The sequence below is a fragment of the Callospermophilus lateralis genome, chromosome 5 (genome assembly GCF_048772815.1).
Source record: "Callospermophilus lateralis isolate mCalLat2 chromosome 5, mCalLat2.hap1, whole genome shotgun sequence".
NCBI classification, from domain to species: Eukaryota; Metazoa; Chordata; class Mammalia; order Rodentia; family Sciuridae; genus Callospermophilus; species Callospermophilus lateralis.
In genome coordinates, this window is record NC_135309.1 from 60,755,603 (window position 1) to 60,778,979 (window position 23,377).

General features: G+C 36.5%; 1 protein-coding gene across 1 annotated transcript in view; it reads right to left on the reverse strand.

Moving 5' to 3' along the window:
- The window catches only part of Fbn2 (fibrillin 2), a 218,122-nt gene that overhangs the window by 101,136 nt on the left and 93,609 nt on the right, over nt 1–23,377 (reverse strand). Inside the window, exons 8-11 of the mRNA XM_076855914.2 lie at nt 15,441–15,566; nt 3,496–3,648; nt 1,869–2,102; nt 781–918 (exon numbers count right to left, since the gene is read on the reverse strand). Coding sequence (XP_076712029.2) covers nt 781–918; nt 1,869–2,102; nt 3,496–3,648; nt 15,441–15,566 — 651 coding nt within the window. The remainder of the gene's footprint in view (nt 1–780; nt 919–1,868; nt 2,103–3,495; nt 3,649–15,440; nt 15,567–23,377) is intronic.

Here is a 23,377-nt window from a genome sequence, read left to right on the forward strand (position 1 = left end):
AGTGTATTATCCCAGAATTCTCAGTTATTTGAAAAACCTAGGAGATATTCTTCCAGTTTTCCAAATACATATCTGCAGATGGATTTCAGTGTATTCTTCAACCAAAATCTCAACAGATTAAATACAGATGCAGATATTCAAATTCAGCTGGGTTCTATGAATACAGTCACTGAACAGATTTATAGAAACATAAACAATGACATTCATTTCTATTCTTTGTGATGTAGAAAATCTAGTTTTTCATGAAAATTTTATTTATTTTAGCATGTAAGGAGTATATCATTGTTATTTTTAAATGAATAAATAAATGTTTAAAATTTTCATCTTTTATTGCTAACAAGTAATTATCAGTAGATTATAAACAACAATTTTTAAGAGTTTAATGGGCTTGATATCAAAATACCTGAGCATCAGATTTTAATAGCCCATCATCTTGTTGTGTCTTAAGAATGGATTCTGTTTTCAAAATATATTCATTCTTATGTAGATACCTTGTTGTTTTTAAGCAATTTTCAGAAGGAAGGAAAGGGAGAATCAGAGATAGAAATCACATTTGAGAGCTAAAGGGGTGGGAAATTCTTAAAGCTACCTAGCTCAGCAAGTAGATTAAAGGAGATGGGCACATGGAAGAGCCAGCATGCGGGAGACATAGCTTGGAAATGAACTTGACTTCAAAAGGCTTTTTTTTTTTTTTTTTTTTTTTTTAGTCATATTCAGTCCAACTTCTTAGAGCCCAACAGCTACTGAAAACTAAAAAAATTGGAAGAATCACGAACTTACCTATGCAGTCCCCATTTGCATCCTGCTTATAGCCCATGTTGCATTCACATCGGTAGCTAGAAACAGTAGGTATGCAGCGTCCATTTAAACAAAGATTAGCATGGTGCTTACAGATATCTATTGTCTGGTTCAGAATTGCTATGGAAAATTGAAGCACAAGTAATATTTAGTCATTATGACATGGAGTACTTAGAGTGGACTTCTAAAATGTTATTAATAGTAAATTAGTCAAACACATATGAAAAGCCCACATTATTCTATGTTTTATTAAATTTTAATGTGGAGAATCTACAAAAAAACATACTCTTTTGAGACACATGGCTGCAACTTGGATTTGTTAAGTTACACATCTGGGAACTCTGCCCATAATGATGTCTTTTTAAAATTTCAAGAATGTTCTACCATACATTTGAGTGCTTTCCATTTCTTTCTGGAAGTCTGCTGAATATTTAGATATAGTAAACAGGCAGTATGCCAAAAAGAATAAACATAACACCGTGGGACATCATTAAATATTATTAGCAAGAGCAGTGCTTTTAAAGAGGGTGATCTTAAATGTCAAGTACATGAATGCCAATTCTGGTCTGATGCTCACGTTCTCGATTTCTTAAACAATTTAACAATAAAAGGGCAAGGGAAAGACAAATATGTGCATTACAATATTTGGATAGGCACAGAGCAGGACTTAGTTTATCTCAGTTGAGAAATGGTTTTGAAAAATAATTCAAGGAGTGCATGAATAGGGCAGCTGAAATAGGCCGAATGAAATACACTGGAACAAAAACATGGTTTTTGGTCATATCATTTAGATCATAGAATTACAGGGCTCTGGTTTATATTTTCAGGGAACCTAGATCACACATATTTTTCCCAATTAAATTGAAAGTTTACAACACAGAATAATATTTTTTTTTTACTACAGTTTCCTAAATTTAGTATCACTATATTTTAGACCCTGAAGTGAGTTTACACACAAACACACAAACACACACACAACTCACACTTTTGAAAAATAAAATATATGTTAGATATTATAATAATACACGAGGTAGAAAACTAAAGGATCCACGGGAAACATGACTACTTACTTAGTCCAGTGATGATGGGACCCTGTCCCCCGGCTCCAACACCAGCTCCCCCAACGCCAGGAGAAAAGCCATTGCCTCCAGGAATCGGAAGGAAGCCTGTCCCTCCTGGGCCATAGCCATTGCCATTGCCATTTGGGACAAAGCCATTCCCCCCAGTGCCTCCAGGTCTGGCTCCAGCACTCCCTGGAATCCCTCCCATTGGAAGTCCATCCATGCAAAGTCTGCGAAATTCCTCTAGAAGAAAAGAAAGTTTAGTGAAACACAGATGGATGTCTTTCTATGTAATAAATGCAGTTGGCATGTTGGAATTGATCATTTTAGTTTACTATTCTATACAATATGAATCAAGAGGTTATGATCTTCATAAATGTTTTTAGTAGGTGTCTGTAGCAGAGAAACGGTATAGGTGTTTCAGAAACTATTCAAAACCTCTACACCACATAATTTTAACTATGTAAGTTACACAAAGAATCATTTATTTGTGTATTTTTATTTTATACCTCTAAGTACAACTCATAAAATTCCATACACGACTATGAATGCAAGAAATCTACTTGAACAGGTGAAAACTAAAGTTTTAAGTGTTTGGTTTTACTTGAATACTCATCAGTATTACACCTATACTTTTTTTTCTGACTCTTTTCTTCTTTAGGGGATTAGGTTTTAATATGGCTCCAGAATAATATTTTTTCTAATATGGATCTTAACTTTAGACAATATTCAATAAGTTTTAAAATTTGCTACTTAGTGTACAAGTATCAAAGTTGAGTGAAGAGAGGCCAGGAATATAGCAACCATCTTATTTCCTTAACTGTTCAGAGAATTAAAACACTAGATTAGAATAAATAAGAATTATTAATTATATATTACTAAAGTAGCTATAAAATTCCAAAATGTATTATTAGACATTAACTTTGATTCTTATCCCAACCCCCCTTTGAGTAATAGATTTAGGTTTTATGGCTTAGTGATTTTGAAAGAATGAAGAATGTCTTGATATTTTTTCCATAATAGCATATAGAGGTATATACCTTTATATTTCAAAAATTTTTATTTTTTATGATTTTATAATTCAATATGAAAAAGATAACATGTCAATATATCTTTTGTGATAAACATTAACTGTCCTTTACTGCTCATGTTATGTATAATAAGAGGAACTACTTTTCATTCATTCTAAGGTGATTTTCCAATACATACTCATTTATAAGGCAGTTAATATAGCAAAGTGAAGGAGAGATATTATTTTAAAGGTCATGAGTTAGGAAAGAAAATATTTTCAAGGACTGGGACACAAAAGGCTGGTATTCCTGAAAGAGAAAACTTGTTATTCAAAGACATTAAAGATTTGAAACTAAAGATCAGGATATTGAAAGCCAAATTGAACTACTGACATTCCAAATAACTTTTTAAACATGTCTGCACAAAGCAAGTCATTTTTCAGAAATTTGTATGATATTACTAAACTGGGAATGATCAAAACTGATCCCACACAAACATCCAAGTCACTTAAGATGTGAAAAGAAATAGAAACTGACCTTAAGGAGAAGAGCCCAGCCCATCACTCTTCCTGATTCTCCTAACATCCGCCCCCCCGTCCTAAGGACGCCAGTGGCCCTCCACTCACCAGAACCTCTGACGGGACAGGCTTCAGGGATGGTTCCCATGCCCCAGCATCGTCCCGGCTCACAGCAGCACTGGGTTTTTGTCATCCTGCCTGGGAGTTCTTGTGCACAGCGACCGTTCACCAGGCCCGAGAAACATGTGCCTGTCCTCTGATCTGAATATTCGCAATAAAAATAAAAGATATGGCAGAATTACCTCAGGTTCTTAACATTTCACACATTAGGAGAGTGTAGATGAAGTGAACTATTCATTATTACTATTTTACTTGATTTCTCTTAACCTCTATTGTATTATTCATGCCCTCCTTCTCTTAATTTCTCTATATTTATGCATTGATTAACTCATTATTCAGCAAACATTCATTGAGAACCTATTCCATGGCCTACCTCAGGAATACAAAAGTGAAAGACGTTGGGCAAAGACGAAGGCAAACCGCAGTGAGAAGTCAAAGTCAGACAGATCTAGAGCTTGAAGGGAAGCAATCAATCAATCCCAACCCTCAGATGAATAGCAAAATCAGTCCTGCTGTCTGCCACTGAGATTTTGCAGTTAGCTGTTTGTTTTGGAGCAACATCTGACTGATACATGTGTTGATTTAGAAAGACTGGTCAGAAGCAGCTGGAGACAGAACATCTGAGCAGAGACTTGACTCAAATGAGGGCAAAAGCCATGAAGGTATGTGAAGGAAAAGTGGCTCATCAAGAATAGGCTGAGTTTCAAGTGTGTGAAGAACAAGAGGCCAAATATGATTAGAGAAGAGCATGCACAAAGAAGAGTGGAAGGAACAGCTCAGAGAGGCTCTCACATACAGCTCTGCAGCCTTTAGGGAAGGACTTTTGCATTTTAATGGAGTGTTATGAGAGTTTTTGAATGGTTTCAATAGAGAAAAGATACTGGTCGATATTTTTAAGATCTCTGGCTGCTATGAGAACTGGCTGTAGTGAGAGCAAGAAGACTAATGAAGATCACAGTGCAGATATTCAGGTGAGATACGATGGTGATTGTGATGAGGGTAGTGGCAGAGAATATGCTGAAGTGAGCAGATGGCGGACCTCACTGAAGGCAGAGTCAATGGAAACTTGCTTGGCGGTGGGATATGAGAGAAGAGAGTATTAGGGACTTTCCCAGTTTCTGACCTTCACATCTCAGACAGTGATGATCAGGAGAGAGAAGATTAGGGGACACAAGACCGGGCTCTTCTTTAAAACATGTTTCTTTCGGGATGTCAAATAAATCAACCTGGAACCCAGAGGCATAGTCGGGCGGAAGTTATGTATCTGTGAGTTGTCAGTGTATATGCTATTCTAAGCTATGAGGCTGGATGAGATGTTTTTGAGAACTGGGGTACCAGTAGTTCAAATGTGGATGAGGTAAAGCAGGGTAAAAACTCAAACAGTGAGTTTGGCAGTGAGTTTTGCTATGGTCAGGAGTTTGCATTAACCTGCAGGATTCAGGGTTAGAGAAACAACATGATCAAATATGACAGTAATAGAGGCCACTCTACCAAATGGTAGATAAAGAATAGCAGATAAAGGCTTGAAGACAAGTTATGATGATTACAGAAGACCATGAAAGATAAAACTGCATGGGTATATGATATCAATATCAGCTGAATGTGTTTTTATAACTGAAACTGCCTTCATTCTAACCAATGTAAAATAAAATTGTGAGACTAGTTAACTAAATACTATTCCATCTTTGTCAAGATGCTTTCAGAGACATTTTGTCTGTGATCACAAGAAGGTGTAACACAACACTCAGAAGCAGCATAGCAATGATGCAGATGAAAATTATATTGCAAATAATTCCATTATTAGGTAAAGCCAAAACTTTTATCACTAAATACAGTTTAAAATAAAAACATTATTTCCTTAAATGGACCACATCATGTTGCAAGCAACAAATGAACTGGGCTTAAGATATTCCATGTAAGAACTAACACCCTTTTTCATTTCCCCAAAGAAACCCAGTATACTCAAAAGCAAAGAACTGAATTCCATTCATGTACATATACTGAAAGGTGCTGAGCACATTTTAAAAACTGCAGAGTTAGGCTTAGGCAGTTTTGACACTGGGAATAAATTCAAAGGTCAGTTTTTATTCTTAAGAATGTCCAGTGGCATTGTAAAAGCTATCAATGCTAAGCCTCAGGCTAGCATCATTCTGAATGGAGAAAAATTGAAGTCATTCCCTCTAAAATCTGAAACAAGACAGGGATGCCCTCTATCACCACTTCTATTCAATATAGTTCTCGAAACACTGGCCAGAGCAATTAGACGAAAGAAATTAAAGGCATAAAAATAGGAAAAGAAGAACCTAAATTATCACTATTTGCGGATGACATGATTCTATACCTAGAAGACCCAAAAGGGTCTACAAAAAAACTACTAGAACTAATAAATGAATTCAGCAAAGTGGCAGGATATAAAATCAACACGCATAAATCAAAGGCATTTCTGTACATCAGCGACATAACTTCTGAAATGGAAATGAGGAATAACACTCCATTCACAATATCCTCAAAAAAAAAAAATACTTGGGAATCAATCTAACAAAAGAGGTGAAAGATTTATACAATGAAAACTACAGAACCTTAAAAAGAGAAGTAGAAGAAGATCTTAGAAGATGGAAAAATATACCCTGTTCATGGATAGGCAGAACTAACATCATCAAAATGGCGATATTACCAAGAATTCTCTATAGGTTTAATGCAATGCCAATCAAAATCCCAACGGCATTTCTTGTAGAAATAGATAAAGCAATCATGAAATTCATATGGAAAAATAAAAGACCCAGAATAGCAAAAGCAATTCTAAGCAGGAAGTGTGAATCAGGCGGTATAGCGATACCAGACTTCAAACAATACTACAGAGCAATAGTAACAAAAACAGCATGGTACTGGTACCAAAACAGGCGGGTGGACCAATGGTACAGAATAGAGGACACAGAGACTAATTCACAAAGTTACAACTATCTTATATTTGATAAAGGGGCTAAAAGCATGCAATGGAGGAAGGATAGCATCTTCAACAAATGGTGTTGGGAAAACTGGAAATCCATATGCAACAAAATAAAACTGAATCCCCTCCTCTCTCCATGCACAAAAGTTAACTCAAAGTGGATCAAGGAGCTTGATATCAAATCAGAGACTCTGCATCTGATAGAAGAAAAAGTTGGCTCCAATCTACGTATTGTGGGGTCAGGCTCCAAATTCCTTAATAGGACACCCATAGCACAAGAGTTAATAACAAGAATCAACAAATGGGACTTACTTAAACTGAAAAGTTTTTTCTCAGCAAGAGAAACAATAAGAGAGGTAAATAGGGAGCCTACATCATGGGAACAAATTTTTACTCCCCACACTTCATACAGAGTCCTAATATCCAGAGTATACAAAGAACTCAAAAAATTAGACAATAAGATAACAAATAACCCAATCAACAAATGGGCCAAGGACCTGAACAGACACTTCTCAGAGGAGGACATACAATCAATCAACAAGTACATGAAAAAATGCTCACCATCTCTAGCAGTCAGACAAATGCAAATCAAAACCACCCTAAGATATCCTCTCACTCCAGTAAGATTGGCAGCCATCATGAAGTCAAACAACAACAAGTGCTGGCGAGGATGTGGGGAAAAGGGTACTCTTGTACATTGCTGGTGGGACTGCAAATTGGTGTGGCCAATTTGGAAAGCAGTATGGAGATTCCTGGAAAAGCTGGGAATGGAACCACCATTTGACCCAGCTATTGCCCTTCTCAGACTATTCCCTGAAGACCTTAAAAGAGAGTACTACAGGGATACTGCCACATCGATGTTCACAGCAGCACAATTCACAATAGCTAGACTGTGTAACCAACCCAGATGCCCTTCAATAGATGAATGGATAAAAAAATGTGGCATTTATACACCATGGAGTATTACACAGCACTAAAAAATGACAAAATCATGGAATTTGCAGGAAAATGGATGGCACTAGAGCAGATTATGCTTAGTGAAGCTAGCCAATCCCTAAAAAACAAATACCAAATGTCTTCTTTGATATAATGAGAGCAACTAAGAACAGAGCAGGGAGGAAGAGCAGGAAGAAAAGATTAACATTAAACAGAGACATGAGGTGGGAGGGAAAGGGAGAGAAAAGGAAAATTGCATGGAAATGGAGGGAGACCCTCATTGTTATACAAAATTACATATAACAGGTTGTGAGGGGAATGGGAAAATAAACAAGGAGAGAAATGAATTACAGTAGATGGGGTAGAGAGAGAAGATGGGAGGGGAGGGGGGATAGTAGAGGATAGGAAAGGTAGCAGAATACAACAGTTACTAATATGGCATTATGTAAAAATGTGGATGTGTAACCGATGTGATTCTGCAATCTGTATTTGGGGTAAAAATGAGAGTTCATAACCACTTGAATCTAATGTATGAAATATGATATGTCAAGAGCTTTGTAATGTTTTGAACAACCAATAAAAAAAGGGGGGGGGGAAGAATGTCCAGTGAAATAAGTATTAAAATATTCATTCTAGGAATCCAAAGTATCATAATCCTAGATTGACTTGACTATTACACTCATCAAAAACAGGATATAAATAAAAAAAATGTCCCCAATTTTTAACAATAATCACTAATTTCACAGGACACAACCAGTGCAACAAGGTGGTATAGAAATACTTATCTCTTCAAGGATTCTTCAAGGAGGAGGTTGTAGCATAAATTTTGAGAAACAAAACCATAACCTTGATCCAGGAGACCTGTGCTTATACATAAATAACATTTGTGTATGGACCTAGATTATATACAAATATAGTTGCTTGATTTTACAACTATATTTAATTCTTCTTCTTTGTGTAACAGAGTTGGTAGAAAAATGAAATAAAACAATATAATCCTGTTTCTAGTAGAATGGTGGATTAGGTATCTTGAATGTCCTCTCAATCAAAATATCCTTGACAAAATATGAAAAAAAAACTGTAGAAACTGGCCCCAAAAGAAGAATAAAATAGAGCTCTCAAATGAGGTGAAAATGTGTTTCTTAGAAGGTCAGTGTGCAATTAGATTTCACCTTCAGGTCTCTGAGTTTGATCTGATGGATACATCTAGAATCTAGCATCCACCAGTTGGAGAAACCCATCCTTTTCAAGTTTACATTGATGATTTGTTACAATTTTTTTTTTGTTAAGCTATAAGCAAATACCAAATATTTCTCTGACCACAGGGGATGTAACAAGTAGGAAATCAATTTGGAACTAAGAAAATCTCCTATACTTCTAAACACCTTATGGGTCAAATAAACATTGGAAATAAGGTAATATGTTTCAAAATGCCAATCACAACATAGCCAGTGTTCACCGGGAATCCATTCTATACCGGCCCAACTTTGGGAGTCTGCACTGATTATGGGGAGGAGTTCACAAATCTGTTTTTACACTGGATACTGGAGTGGGAGTGGATGATGCTTGACAACATGTGGCACCAGGACAGTTCACACTGACAGGTACACTACTCTGACCAACAAAATGCAAATTCACTTAAAACCTTTACCAAACACGGAGTAGCTTTGTCATGTATTTTCTTGAGGTATAAAATTGCCATAACATGGGATCTAAAAAACATTTTTGATGTTAAATTTTTAAAAAAGTATATAATAGCCACTGTTCTATAGTTTGGAAACTTTAGGTCATTTCTATAATATATACTGCAGAAAACCGTCATGGGTGCAGAGTGAAGCCAGTAAGAGAGGTTTAGAAAGAACATCATAAATGTCTTTCATAAATTCCACAATTAGAATAATCCAGTAACAGCAGAGGCAGGCAACCTATTTCTAATCCTTTGAGTTGAAGTGTTACAGGATGAGATTCAGTCCAGTATAGTGTCTTATGGTTAAGGTCCCCAAAAAGCTATATTCAAAGCAAACCAACACAGTAAAGGCACTACTTTTTATTATGTGACTGTTCTTTCCTTGGTGTGTCTGAATTTTTATGGTCCTTAGGGGGGAAAACAACAACAACACTGAGTTAAAAATGTTATCATCTGGAAAAGTATTTGGGATAAAAAATGGGTACCTGATAAACACAAAAGTTGTCCAGAACCACTATCCTTTGAAACAAGGAGTTAAGAGAGACAAAAGCAGATGAAAAACTGTAGAAAAATCCTTCTACCACTGGGTGTATGTTTATTGGTAGGACTGATAAGTCCTAAGTAAAAAAGTCGAGTCTGTTCCTCTCATCTCCTGTTGTGCTCACAACACACCCTGAACAAGGCTTACAGGAGTCTTTCTTACAGCCACCCTGAGAAAACAGGAAGCAATTCATCTCCTCTGATTAAAATATAACTCTGCTTTGAAACAAAATCACGGTACACTTATCAGAGCGTGTTTCCTTACTTGACATTTAGTCTAAACTTGATTGAAGAGAGCTAGTGTTTAATTATACAATGTGATGAAACCTTGGTAAAAGTGGGGGCCTGTATCCTGAAATAAACCCGAATATTCTATATATTTTTTTTCTCATTAGAAAGACATAAAGGGGCTGGGGTTGTGGCTCAGTGGTAGAGAGCTCGCCTGGCATGTATGAGGCACTGGGTTCGATCCTCAGCACCACATAAAAATAAATAAATAAAATAAAGATATTGTGTCCATCTACAACTATAAATAAATAAAATTAAAATAAAAAAGAAAAGAAAGAAAAAAATTCAGCTAGAAAACACAGAGGAGCTTAGCCTAGGTCAGAACATCGGTGGCGGTATGTGTTCCACAGAGAGCAGCTATCGACTCTGGACACTGAATGTCTGCACCTTCTCTCTGACAGATTCCATCCTGGGTTCCCCTCTATTATTTCTGCAGATTCTTACTATTTCTAAAATAGCAAACTGGGAACAACGAAAGGAACAGAACTGTGGTGGTTCTCCGGCTGACTTCTTCCTTCAAAGCAGGAAAGTGTTTCCTCGCCATCTCAAGTTCTCTTTCTAGGAAATGCTGTCTTCTTTAATTAAAACTAGTATCCCTGTTCCACCAGTCACTGTCTATATGATTCTAATTAAAACCAGAATACTGTCCAGCACATTGTTTCATCTTTGTCTGTCCTTTTAGCTTTTAGTCAAGACATTTTCGGTATTTTGGGTTCTCCTTCAAGTGTTCGTTGCAGATGTATACATGAATATAATATAATCAACACCCCGGGGTTGCATAGAGTAATGCTTACTATATAAACTATCCTTGATTTATATAATCTTTTGGGGGGGAGGTGAATAGCGAGGATTGAACTCAGAGGCACTCGACCACTGAGCCACATCCCCAGCCCTATTTCGTATTTTCTTTAGAGACAAGGGTCTCACTGAGTTGCTTAGCGCCTCACCATTGCTGAGGCTGGCTTTGAACTCACGATCCTCTTGCCTCAGCCATATAAACTTATAAATTGATTTTAAAATCACATCCTGCTTTCATTCTATGTCTCAATATAATGATTTTTCTCCTTTTATCTTGAAAACAGTCCCCCTGTCAATCTGCTTCCTAAGGGCACATCAGGCCCTAATGTATTTCACCTCTGTTATTCTCAAAAATCATCATGAGCTCTCACTGTCCCCAGGATCAACCTAGACCCCTTGGCATGCCAGTCAATACCCTTGGCAGCAGAATTTCATCTCAATCATACCTCTCTTACTTCCCTTTCCCAGACTCCCTGCACTATCTCCCCAGCCCACAGCATCTCTAGTCTACCTCACACCATTCTCCTTTGCTTGACTCACCCTTAGTCCTTCTGTTTGTCTAGCTCCTACTTATTACTTTCAAGATCTATGTCAGTGCTCATCTCCTCAAGAATTTTAACTATAATGACCAGTCATTTTATTTTGTTAAATTTATTTGTTTGGTACTGGGGCTTGAACCCAGGGCACTTTACCACTAAGCTACATCTCTGGTCCCCTGGCACCCTTTATATATTTTTATTTTGGGAGAGAGTCTTACAAAAGTTGTTTAGGGTCTCAATAAGTAGTTGAGGCTAGCCTCAAACTTTGATCCTCTTGCCTTAGCCCTCCCAAGCTGCAGGGATTACAAGCATGTGCCACTGTCCCTGGGTTTTGTTTTGACTGATATTATTTAAAATCATTCAGCAATTAATAAACAACTGCCTCAGACTTGCTCTTATGTATATGTTTTTTCACACTGTTATGGTTTAGATGTGAGATGTTCCCCCAAAGCTCATGTGAGGCAATGCAATGTTTAGAGGTGAAATAATTGGGTTATAAGACCCTTAACCCAATCAATGAATTCATCCCCTGGTAAGAATTAACTGAGTGGTAACTGAAAGCAGGTAGGGTGTGGTTAGAGGAGATGGGGCCTTCAAGGTCTATTTTTTGTTACTGGTGAGGGGAGTGTCTGTCTGTCTCTCTCTCTCTCTCTCTCTTTCTCTCCACCTCCTCCCCACCTTCTGCTTCTTGGTGGCCATGTCCTGACCTGCTTTCCTCTGCCCATACTTCCACTGTGATATTTTGCCTCACCTCAACCCCTTAGGGATAGTGCTGGCTGTCTATGAACTGAGACCTCTAAAACTGTGAGGTCCCTAAATAAACTTTTCTTCCTCTAAAATTGTTCTTGTCACATTTTTTTTAGTCACAGCAGCAAAAAAGTTAACTAAACCACACATGATGTTTTTAGATTTTGTTTTCTCAAGAACACTCCAAGGTGATGCTGTGCTCTAAAACTTTTGTAAAAGTCAAAGAAGTGCCTTAGGATGTGGTGGCAACGTCATGCAAGAATTTCTAAATGCTTGATCTCATTTTCTGAACTTGCTGCTGACTGGCACTCTGCAGTCCCCTTGCTGAGGGTCAGCGACAGCTCTGTGTGCACGAGAGCAGCAGGGACATTATCCTGTATGCTAGTTTGCTCACTGCTTCTTGTCAATTCATTATTTACTTACTGCTGGCTGTCATTCATTCTTCTCTGCCTATATTACAATGTGGAAATTAGGTATTAATAATGCCAACTACAGTGAATTCCAAAATGAAATAGACTCATTAAGTAATGTTATTAAAATGCTTTTAAGGAAAAGAATATTAGTTATGCTTCAAGTCCTTTTAGAACTGGCATATATTAGTATTCTATGTTAAAAATTGCTCTTTACTGGATATTTACCAACTTGATGCACATATTAGATAAAATTAAATCAGGAATTTGTCTTTTGTACTCAGTATATAATAAAATGGGAAAATTATCCTATTTTAAAATTAAAATGTATAAAACTTTTTTATCATGTAAAGCTGTTTTTCCACATTTGAAACAGGGCTAACTTATTGATACTTTGCAATGTACTATGGACTCAGGATATTTTACTAAATAGTATAATAAATTAGGGCAATATTCAGCATTCACTAATCTCATTCACTAATACAGCTGCAGATAGAAGATAGTTTCATACTTTAAAAAAACCTCATTATGTGTACCATGTACAATATATAGTTACAAAATAAATCCTCTGGAAATATCTATGACATATAACTCAATCATAAATAATTCAATCTAAGAAAACAGACTCAAAATTTTGAGAATCAAAGGCAAAAATCTTTTACACATTAAAACGTGGTATTTATGTTTTTCCCCACACATGGAAAATATATTTATTCCAAGTGTAACATAGTTATTCCCAAAACATTGAAGCTTCTTAATGTCAACATTGGCTTTCTAGATTTTTAGTCATTCTCAGGGATTTAACTCTGTTCCTAATAGTATGATGTTGACATGAGATGAATGAGACTCTGACTAGTTCAGGACTCAGTTTCTGAAGATCCAGCCAGGTGCTGCCTTCTGAGCAAACAGGACCATAACTCAGTGCCACACTGTCATGTCCAACTGGATGCCGAATGATGCAAGCAGTTCCTAATAAACAGGGAGGTCTTTCATTCACTATCATCTCATTCATTCATTTGTTGGATTTCCTATTCATTCAGAAAAAAAAAATGTACTGAGCACAAAATTCATTCAAGATGTGACATGAGGCCCAGAATGCACTAAGCTGTGTGAGGCAGGATACAATGGTCTCAGTCTGGCCAGTGAGGAAAACACAAGTGTGTGTGATGCTACAAAATGTCCTGAAATGAGAGGAGTGAAAAAATATCATGGCAGGGCCTGGCTAATTTTGCCTAAGAGGAAAATCTGGATTAGGTAGGAATATCTATAAAAAAAAAAGTTATACCAACTGGAGACTTAAAGAATGAGTTGGATTTTAATGAGCATAGAAGGAGAGAACCATGATGCTTCAGGCAGAAGGGGAATTGTGGGCAAAGGCCTGGAAGTGAGGGCCTGTGCAGTATGAGAGACAAGAGTGTGAGGTCCCAAGTGTATAAATGAGTCCCGAGGCTGGGCGTGGTTATGAAGGATTGTGAATGTCTAGGTGAACTCAGGACTTTACAGAGGCAAGAGAAAAAAGGAGTTTATCATAACTTTGTGAGACAAACAAATGATATTATATAAAAAAAAATTCAGAATATCTTGGGTCTAATGTAGGCATATTCTTTTCCTCCTCCTCTTAATGATAACGCGTAATATTTTATTGAACACTCAATTAGAAGAAACTCCAAGAGAAAGAGATCAGCAGCTTTCCTGAGGACACAGAGCTCTGAGATAATGAACGAATGAAGCTATCCAGTGTCTGATACATACACGGTCTTTACTTTATAGACGATAGCTGTTATTTTTACTATCTTCACTACTGTTGTTTCCTTTATTACTGCCATTGCTACTCTTCCACTATTATTTATGATGACAGTATGGTATTCTGAAGGCCCCACCTACATCTCTCGTGTTCACTGTTGGATGGTCATCCCCAGCATAATGCCTGGCATATCAGTATATTTTATTAAATCAATTCAGGTCACAGTCCTTGTATTGGTGGCACAGGTCTTCTAGTGGACCAAGCAAGACCATCCTTTGGTATTAAATAAATTCTCTAATTTCTCCACTATGTGAATCTTTAGGTCCTCTAAAGAGAACTGTGCATTTCTCTTCTTCTCTTTCTAACTACTCTCAGCCTAAAATTATAATTGACTAGTCTGAATGCTCAGGAAGAGAAATGGGAGAGCAGCAGCTCACAGTGCCATGATCACCAAAGGACTTTCAGTCTCTGTGCTCACAATAAGACAAAGTGTAGGCAGGTGCTGTGGCTCATGCCTGTAAATCCCAGTGACTCAGGAAGCTGAGGCAGGGGGATCTCATGTTCAAAACCGGCCTCAGCAACTTGGCAAAGTCCCAAGCAACCTACCAAGACCCTGTCTCAAATTAAAAAAAAAAAAGAAAAAGGGGTTGGGGATGTGGTACTCAGTGGTTAAGTGCCTCTTAGTTCAGTGGTAAGTGCCTCCCAGTTCAATTTACCAATACAAAAAGAAGAAAAATACAGAAGTTTAAGGCTTGCTCAATGATGAATGGACCACACTATGACTAAGAAGTACTGTTTGATTTTTCTGAACAAGGGAGAGCAGACAAATGTATTTGGCTTTAATCTGAATATGCTTAAAACACAAAATTAGAGGTGTCAATTTCTTTTTTCATAATCACTATTTTTACTAGAATAAACAAGCTCTAAGTAAATAGATGTTGACTGTATTCATGATTCATACCAACAAAAGAACCTTTAATTACTACATTCTGTCTCCCAAAGCAGATTTTGAAAATGTTTCTCATGCTTTTGTGTCTGTAATACTGGGCAAGAGCAATGACTTGAGGAAGTCTGTGTTTATTCCCCAAATGATTTCGACAACCCAAACCCTTCTAAAACTGAAGTCTTTGCAAAGAGTACCTAGTCTATCAGTCCCTCAATAGTGGTACCGTTTACTTTAAACAGCTCTTTCAGCCATTTCCTCAATGGGTTGATATCTTGCCATGGGCACACCTGTTTGAGCTGTTCTGTCACTGTAAAGGAGCAGTGTATTGTGCCTTCAAAATTCCAGGCTTACCGATGCACCGAGAGCCATCTGTTGATGTTACGTATCCACGTGGACAAACACAAAAGTAGCTTCCCACGGTGTTGGAACATTCACCAGTTTCACATATCCCAGGAATGATGCTGCACTCATCAATGTCTAATCAAGGGAAGAAGCAGAAGATAATTGAGAAAGGGCTTCATGAAATAAGGGATTTTTTTTTAAAAAAGAAAGAAAAAAGAGTATGAGAGCACTCATGGGTGATTAGGTCAGATCACATAACCCTGAAGATACTCTTATTTCAGGCCCTAAAGAATTTCTCACAGATATCTATGGGAACTCAGATGAAAGTCAACTCCCATGGCAGTAAAACAAGGCCAACTAAAGCAAAACTCTATACCCTTTTTCTCCCCCCAAATGCAATTTAAATTGGAAATAAGTAAAGATGTCAATGTTTTCATTTCTATTCTATGTCAACTAGGGAATTATCCTTCTAGAGCCCTTTGAAAAACACATACACAATTACATTTTAAAATATGGAATAATTACATTTGAAAATTTATAGCTGATGTTCACACTCATTATTTGAACCAATAGAGAGTAGCTGATTGTTTTTTTTTTTTTTTTTTTCCTATTTGGCTTTGGGATACGTACTTCTATTTGAATGGGGTATATCTGACATTCTGGGAATAACTTCAATCTAAAGTAATACAGGAACATGGCAAGGGGAAAACTTGGGAGGCTCTGGGAAGGGTCCAGTTTTCCTATTGTACCTCCCTGCACTTATCCATTTAGCTTACTCAGTGTTCGCAATAGTCTATTTCCTTTCACATTAATGAAAGGTCTGCTTTCTTTTAAATTTTCCCTAAAGGAGAAAACCTGGCCATTTATATAAGCTTTAATGTACTTCTCTTCTAATCCAGTGAGCGGAGGGAGGTGGAAAGTCAAACAAAGCTGCAATTAGGTACACTGGGAGCTAATTGCTAATATATTTTAAAAGGAAATGAGCCATTGTGAGGAAAATCCAGCCAGGGCTGCTGGATTGTTGGCAGTCTTTTTTAAGAAACAGAGGTAGCAAAGACCAAAGAATAGAAGGGACAATTATAAAAGCCACAAACATAGATAATTACTTAAAACTCCAAGTTTCTTTTCAGTTTTTTTTCCTTTCAGTTGTATATTCATTGAGAATGTGTAAACTTAAAAGGCAGGAAAAAATAATTACATTTTTATTGTAAATGCAAGGAAGAAATTTAAACTCTCTGATTAAACAACATAGAGTTGTGGGGGGTTTGGTAATGCCATTCTTGCAACCCTCTATTCATTTTCCCCCCTATTTATACTCACAAGTCACTCTTGCCTACAAGCTGTGAATTAACTACGTGCATGTGTCTTCTTGGCATATTCTTTTAAAAAACGTTACCAGGTTCAGACATTCTCTGAAATAATATCTTCATTTGAGGCTTAACAGTTAGCTGCTGAAGGCAGAGAGGTACAAATCAAAATCTACCAATGCCTCAAGAGAGATCAGAATTCTAACATGAATTGACTACATGAGAAGCAAATATATAATGTGGTGAAAAAGTTACCATCAGACTTAATCCAACAAAACGAAACCATGTGTGCGAAATTAGGACCTACTGCATCCTGTGCTGCTGTCTCAGTGCAGCAGAGTTTAATGCAACTGAACATGGATCCAGCAGCAATGACACTAGAACAACTACACTGTAGTAACCAAATAAACACATCAATCACCTGGGGATAAGGAAGGCCAAAAAAAGAAAATAGCACAAAACAGCAAGTCCCACAAAAGTGAAGGACCAAAACTTGCCTTTTTAGTCTCTTAAGCCTCCAGGATGGATGCAAATTCTAATTTTTTTTTTTTTTTTGTTGTTGTTGTTTATACCAGTGGCATGCAACCATTGAGCCACATCTCCATCTCTTTTTTAAAATATTTTATTTAGAGACAGGGTCTCACTTAATTGCTTAAGGCCTTGCTCAGTTACTGAGGCTGGCTCTGAACTTCTGATCCTCCTGCCTCACTCTCCCAAGTTGCTGGTATTACAGGTGTGAGACACTGTGTATGGCTGATTGAGGCTAATTCTTAAAAATTAGGAGAACACAAGTCCTTTGTTTGTATGTTAACTCTGATTTCCAGGCCTTTCTTTTCAGAATAAAGAATTTCTTTGTGCACTAATCTTAAATATCCTCCCTGACAACAAGAAGAGGAGAAAACGGAAAGACATTTGACAGTTTCCATTTCTGGGAAAAATACCTGGTTCATAGAACAAAACATGAAGTGATATTAAATTTGTAGTCTTTCTGTTAAATATTTTATTGTACAAAATCTCTGTGTTTTTCATGATTCTCCTTACAATGAAATAGGAACCTTAAAAGGTTTACTTTCAAATAACTGATATAAAAGGCTCTCAGAAAAGTATGTCAGAATCCTATATAAAAAAATATGGATGCTTTTCAATTATTTTTGGGCTAGATGCCCCCCAAATTTTAAGAATTAAAAAGGTAGGTGCTCTAAAAACCTGATCAAATCCCCTATACCTCCATGAAGTTATGCCCAGTATTTGTCCATCAATTTAAATTTAGCATTAATACTTCTGCTCAGAAGGATGTGAGTACTTAGCTCTTTTGTATATTAGTTCTTCAAGAGCACATGTCATAATCAGATTTGGATCTACTGTCTTCACAAATATGAAGCACACATCGCCTAGGTATAAACAAGTGTGCCTAATGATGACAAGGGTATCCGTGGGAAAAGTTCAGTGAAGTCTTAATGCTGGAATCGGTTGCTATCTGTGTTCTGTACACCTAATGTGTTTCCAGTCACTTCCTCTGGAATTTGTTTGAAATTTCATTGGTTTGGAACTTTGGTCTGCAAATATCAGAAAAATGGATCCAAGCTGACATAAACCAGAAATTTAAATAGTTTTCACATCTGGAAGTCCAGAAGTAGCATGGATTTCAGGATTGGTTTAAGCCAATGGGTCCTGCTCAGTTTCTCTGAAAAATCCTCAGTAGTACCCTGCTATGTTCTGACTTTATCTTTAGGCTGCTTTTCTCAATGGAGACAAAATGGCCATAGTAGGTTAGGCTGGACCTGAGACTGGGACATTTTAGAGGAGGAGAGGTTGTCTTTCTAGTGGCTCTCTCCTAAGAGGAAGAAAACTTTCTCCCAGAAGCCCCCAGCAAATCTTCCTTTTTGTCCCCATGTCTGGTACTGGGACACATGCCAATTTCTGAATGATTCCTCAGCCAGAAGAATGTACTGCTTGTCAGCGTCCCAGAGACCTGGACCAAGTACTGTGGCAAGTGGAAAGTAGTTAGCTTTAGACAAGTAAATAATAACAAAAAAACAGTGACTAGAGACCAGTGATTCTGAAAATATGGCAGAATTGAAGAACGGAAAGTACAGAATGGTGGAAAATGATGGACAATAAGCATAGCTTTTTAAGCATTTGCCAAATCCTGGAGAGCCATTCCAAGGACTGTGGCTTATGTTCTGAAGAGATGGATGTTGGCTTGGAAGGAACTTTAAATGAACGAATTATTACATAAGCAAATCGATATCATAAGAAGACAATCTCTGTGTTTAATAGATAGAATGATGACAGTTCAGGGATAAATGCTGAGACCTGAAGTTAAGCTTTACAATAAGGAAGAGAACACACTGAAAAGATCATTAGAGAAATCAACAGGACTTTGTCCCTGGACTCAGACATGTAGCTTGATCAACAAAGTACCTGATGTAGTGCTATGAACAGAGAATGGGACATGGAGGAAAAATCCAATTTTGATGTTAAACTGAGTTGAACATTTTTGAACTTGAGATGTTTGAGAGAAACAGGCAAAAATCGAATCTGTACAGTCAAAAACCTGGGTATGAACTCGGCAAAGAGGTAAATTCTAAAGATGTACTTGTGTGGTTTATCACCAAGAATAGGGATCGCATTTGATCTTGCAGTAATAGATGAGATTTCCAAGAAGATAGCTGAATTTAAGAAGAGGCTATGAGGACCATCAATATTTAAGGAAAATCACAGGAAGAAAATAGGGCATTGGAGACTGGGAAGGAAAGAAATGTGCAGGGAAGAGCATACGAATGGAGACGAAGGAAGAGCACTGTGAAAAGGAGAGGGTCGCCAGGTATGCCATGGAAGGGTGAAGGCACAGAGGAGCTGTAAAGTGTCTGGAGATCTGAAGAATCGAAATACAGGTTTTTAGAAAAAGAAAGCTAGATCTGAACAAAACCATCTGACGGATTTCTGACTGCCAAACCACATAACCTCATATTTGTCAACCAACATTTACAATGATTGCAAATCTTACTCTAAGCAGGATATAACAAATAATTTGGTAGTAGTGTGATATCAGATGTCACTCAATTCTAACAACACTAGAGATGCTATTAATTCTAACAGGTTCATGTCACACGTAGAAGCAGTCCATGTCACACTCACATTACAAAGGACTTGGTACAAATAAAACAAGAAATTTTGTTTCATAAAGTGTTCTCAGAATATTTTCCTTCTATCATGGCCAAGGAATGATGCATATCAGGCATATTCTGTACATTTGTGTGTATGTGTGTGTGTGTGTAGTAAGAAGTAAATATAATTCTGTTATATCTTGAATTTATACTTAGTCACATATTTCCTGTTTTGACATTAGGAAAATTCAAGACTGAAGTGCTGAATGCAATAAATTGCTATTTTAAGCTATTCTATATACAATAGGCAATATCCATATGATACAGTAAGTTATATGGAACAGTGAGGTTTAATTTCCCCTTTTCAGATCCGAACGTATGATGAATCTTCAGAATTTTGTTGTATATCTGTAAAGAACTTTATTGTGATAAAATGTGTATACTATATAATTCACCGACTTGAAGTGCACAATTCAGTTTTTTAATATACTCACAGGATTGTACAATTATCGCTATAACATAATTTTGGAACATTTTCATCACTCCAAAAGAAATTTTACCCCATAAGCAATCACTCTTCTTATCTTCCTCCAAGCCTGATGTTGTACATTTGTCAATTCTGTGCATTTCCTATCTATGATATCATAACACAGGCAGTCTTTTGTGATTGGGTGCTTCCACTTACTATGTTTGCAAGGTTCATCCATGTTATGGTGTGATAAGTACTTCAATCCTTTTTACTAGTGAATAATATTCTGCTGTATGAATTAACTACAGTTTACTTATCCTTTGACGTTTGATGAATACTTAGGTGATTTCCATTTTTTTAGCTATCATAAACAGTCACCATGAACTTTCAAGTACTAATTCTGTGTTGTCTTATGCTTATCTCTATCAGGTTGTACACCTAGTGTGGAACTTTTGAGTCATATAGTAAGTCTGTTTAGCTTGTTGAGGGACTGACAAACTATTTTCAAAATAGCTGTACTGTTTTACATTCCCACCAGCAATGTATGAGGGTCCAAAAGAACATTCTTTATTATATTTGTTCTCTCTCTCTCTCTTTTTAGTTGAGTATGCAAGTGGTACCACATTGTTCTTTGGTTTTCATCTTCCTCATGACTAATGATGAGCACCACAACTATTATCCTTCTGTAGAGTCTTTGGAGAGAAGTATCCATTTATTTACTTTGCCCATTGTATTTTTTAGTTATTTGTCGTTTTAAAATAAGTTGTAAGAGCTCTTTATTCAAGTCCCTTAACTGATGTTTTATTTGTATATGAGCTATAGAACTAGGTTTACAATCTTTGTAAAAATGAAATCTGGGAGTTTGACAGGAACTCTGTTGCATCTGAAGATCAATATGGACAGAACTGCCATCTTAACAATATTATGACTTTCCATCTATAAAGATAGGCTATTTTCCTTTTAATAGACCTTCTTTAATTTCTTATAGCAATATTTCTAGCTTTCAGTGTGCCAATCTCTTAATTAGTGTTAAAATTTATTTTTAAGCACGTTTTTTCTTTAAAGTGCTTATTTATTCTTTGTTCTTTAAATGAAATTCTTATAAATTAAATTCTTTTCTTAATTTCATTTTCAGAATGTTCACTTGGTGCATACAAAGTAAAATTCATTTTGTATACTGATCTTGAAGTGCATCCTTGTTAAACTCACTAGTTGGTTCTAATACCATTTTATAGTCTGTTCACTTCAGTTGATACCTTATCTACTAACTGTATGTCATCTGTAAATAGAGATATAGTAGTCCCCTTTTATCTGGGTTTCTGCCTTCTGTGGTTTTACTAACTCATGCTCAAAAAAATGATCCCAAAAATGTAAAATGAAAAATTCCAGAAATAGTCATTCATAAGTTTTAAAGTGTGTGCCACTGTGAGTAGCATGAGGAAATCTTACACCCCACTTGCTGATCATACCTTTGATCAGCATATCAATGCTGTATATGGTACCCATCTATTAATCTTTTACTAGCCCTATATTTAAGTAGCTCCTATTTTACTTAGTGGTCCCAAAGTGAATGAGTAGTGCACCTAATAGCTATGCCTAATTTATAAATTGGATTTTATCACAATTATTAACTATGGTTTCAGGTTTTCACTGCAGGCTTGGAGTATATGCCTTGAAGATAAAGGGAGACTCTTTAGTTTCACTTCTTCCTTTCCAGTCTGGCTACAATGTACTTCCTTCTCTTACCTAACTGGAACCTCTAGCCCAATGCTGAATAGTAGAACGTGGACAGACATCTTGTTTTGTTCCTGATCTTAGGGACACTATTAATTCTTTTGCTATGAAGTATGATGTTGACTGTAGTTTTTCATAGATGCTCTTTATCAAGGTGAGAAAGTTCCTTTCTCTTCCTAATTTTGGGGTCATTTTAACTATGAAAGGATGGCATTTGTTTCACATGGTTTCCTGCATTTATTGACATGATCCTGGCTTTTGTTCTTTATTCTTACCTACACATTATATTGATTGAGTGACAGATGCTGAGCCAATTTTACATTCCTGGCATAGATTTCAGCTGATAATGATGGGTAAATCCTTTTTTATGGAGCCAGATTTGACAACTGACAATGACATATAATATTTTTTTTTACATGGGCTGCATTTCTTTTAATTTCCAGAGACTTTAAATAATGCATTTTTAAAACTTTTAAAACTTTTTAAAAATGTATTTTACCAGTTAAATTCTTATGTGGCTAGGTCAAGCTCTAATGAGACTTTTATTTACATTCAGGAAGCCCGGCCCTCCAAGCTGTGACTTTTTAAACTGAATTCAGGTTCTCTGAACCATTAATCATTAAAGATCGTACTGATTACATTGTTATTGCAACCAAGAAAGCTGATATATTAACTTCCTTAGTCTAGCTGGCCAATTAGCATACAATTTTTTTCCTTATATACAATTTATTTGTGGGAAGGGGGACAAATACAATCCTTAGAATCTTCGTGCGCATTTTTTTCCAGTAGAATATGCATATACATAAAGTTGGAAGGATACTGTTTTATCTTCAGTTCTAATTGATAATATGGGTTTTATTTGCTATTCTATAATATGTATTTTTTTTAAAATGTGGAATCAGACACATTTTAAATAAACATGGAAAATTTAGCTTATTGGTGATAGCTAGCTTTTAAAGGTGTAATTTCTCAAATAGTTTGGCTTAAATAAAGAGAAGTTATAATTCTACTTCTGGCAAAGACATCTGTCAATGGTGAAAAAGAAGAACAGGGCTGAGTTAAGAACAGGGGACAGGAGAGGCAATGACATCATCTAAGGTCTTGATTAATGAGGATAGGAGTATGAGAAAAATGAATGATACAAGAATACCCCCAAATCAAAAGCAAGAATAAGAGAAAGGGACAGTGAGTCTCCATTATAAGCTAATATTGATAAAATTAGAAAAGTTAAAAAATTTTGCAGAAAATTCATAGTTTCATCATTAATATCTTGACTTATCATTGTGGATAAAATCAGTAGGATGAGAATGTAAAGTGATGAGAAGC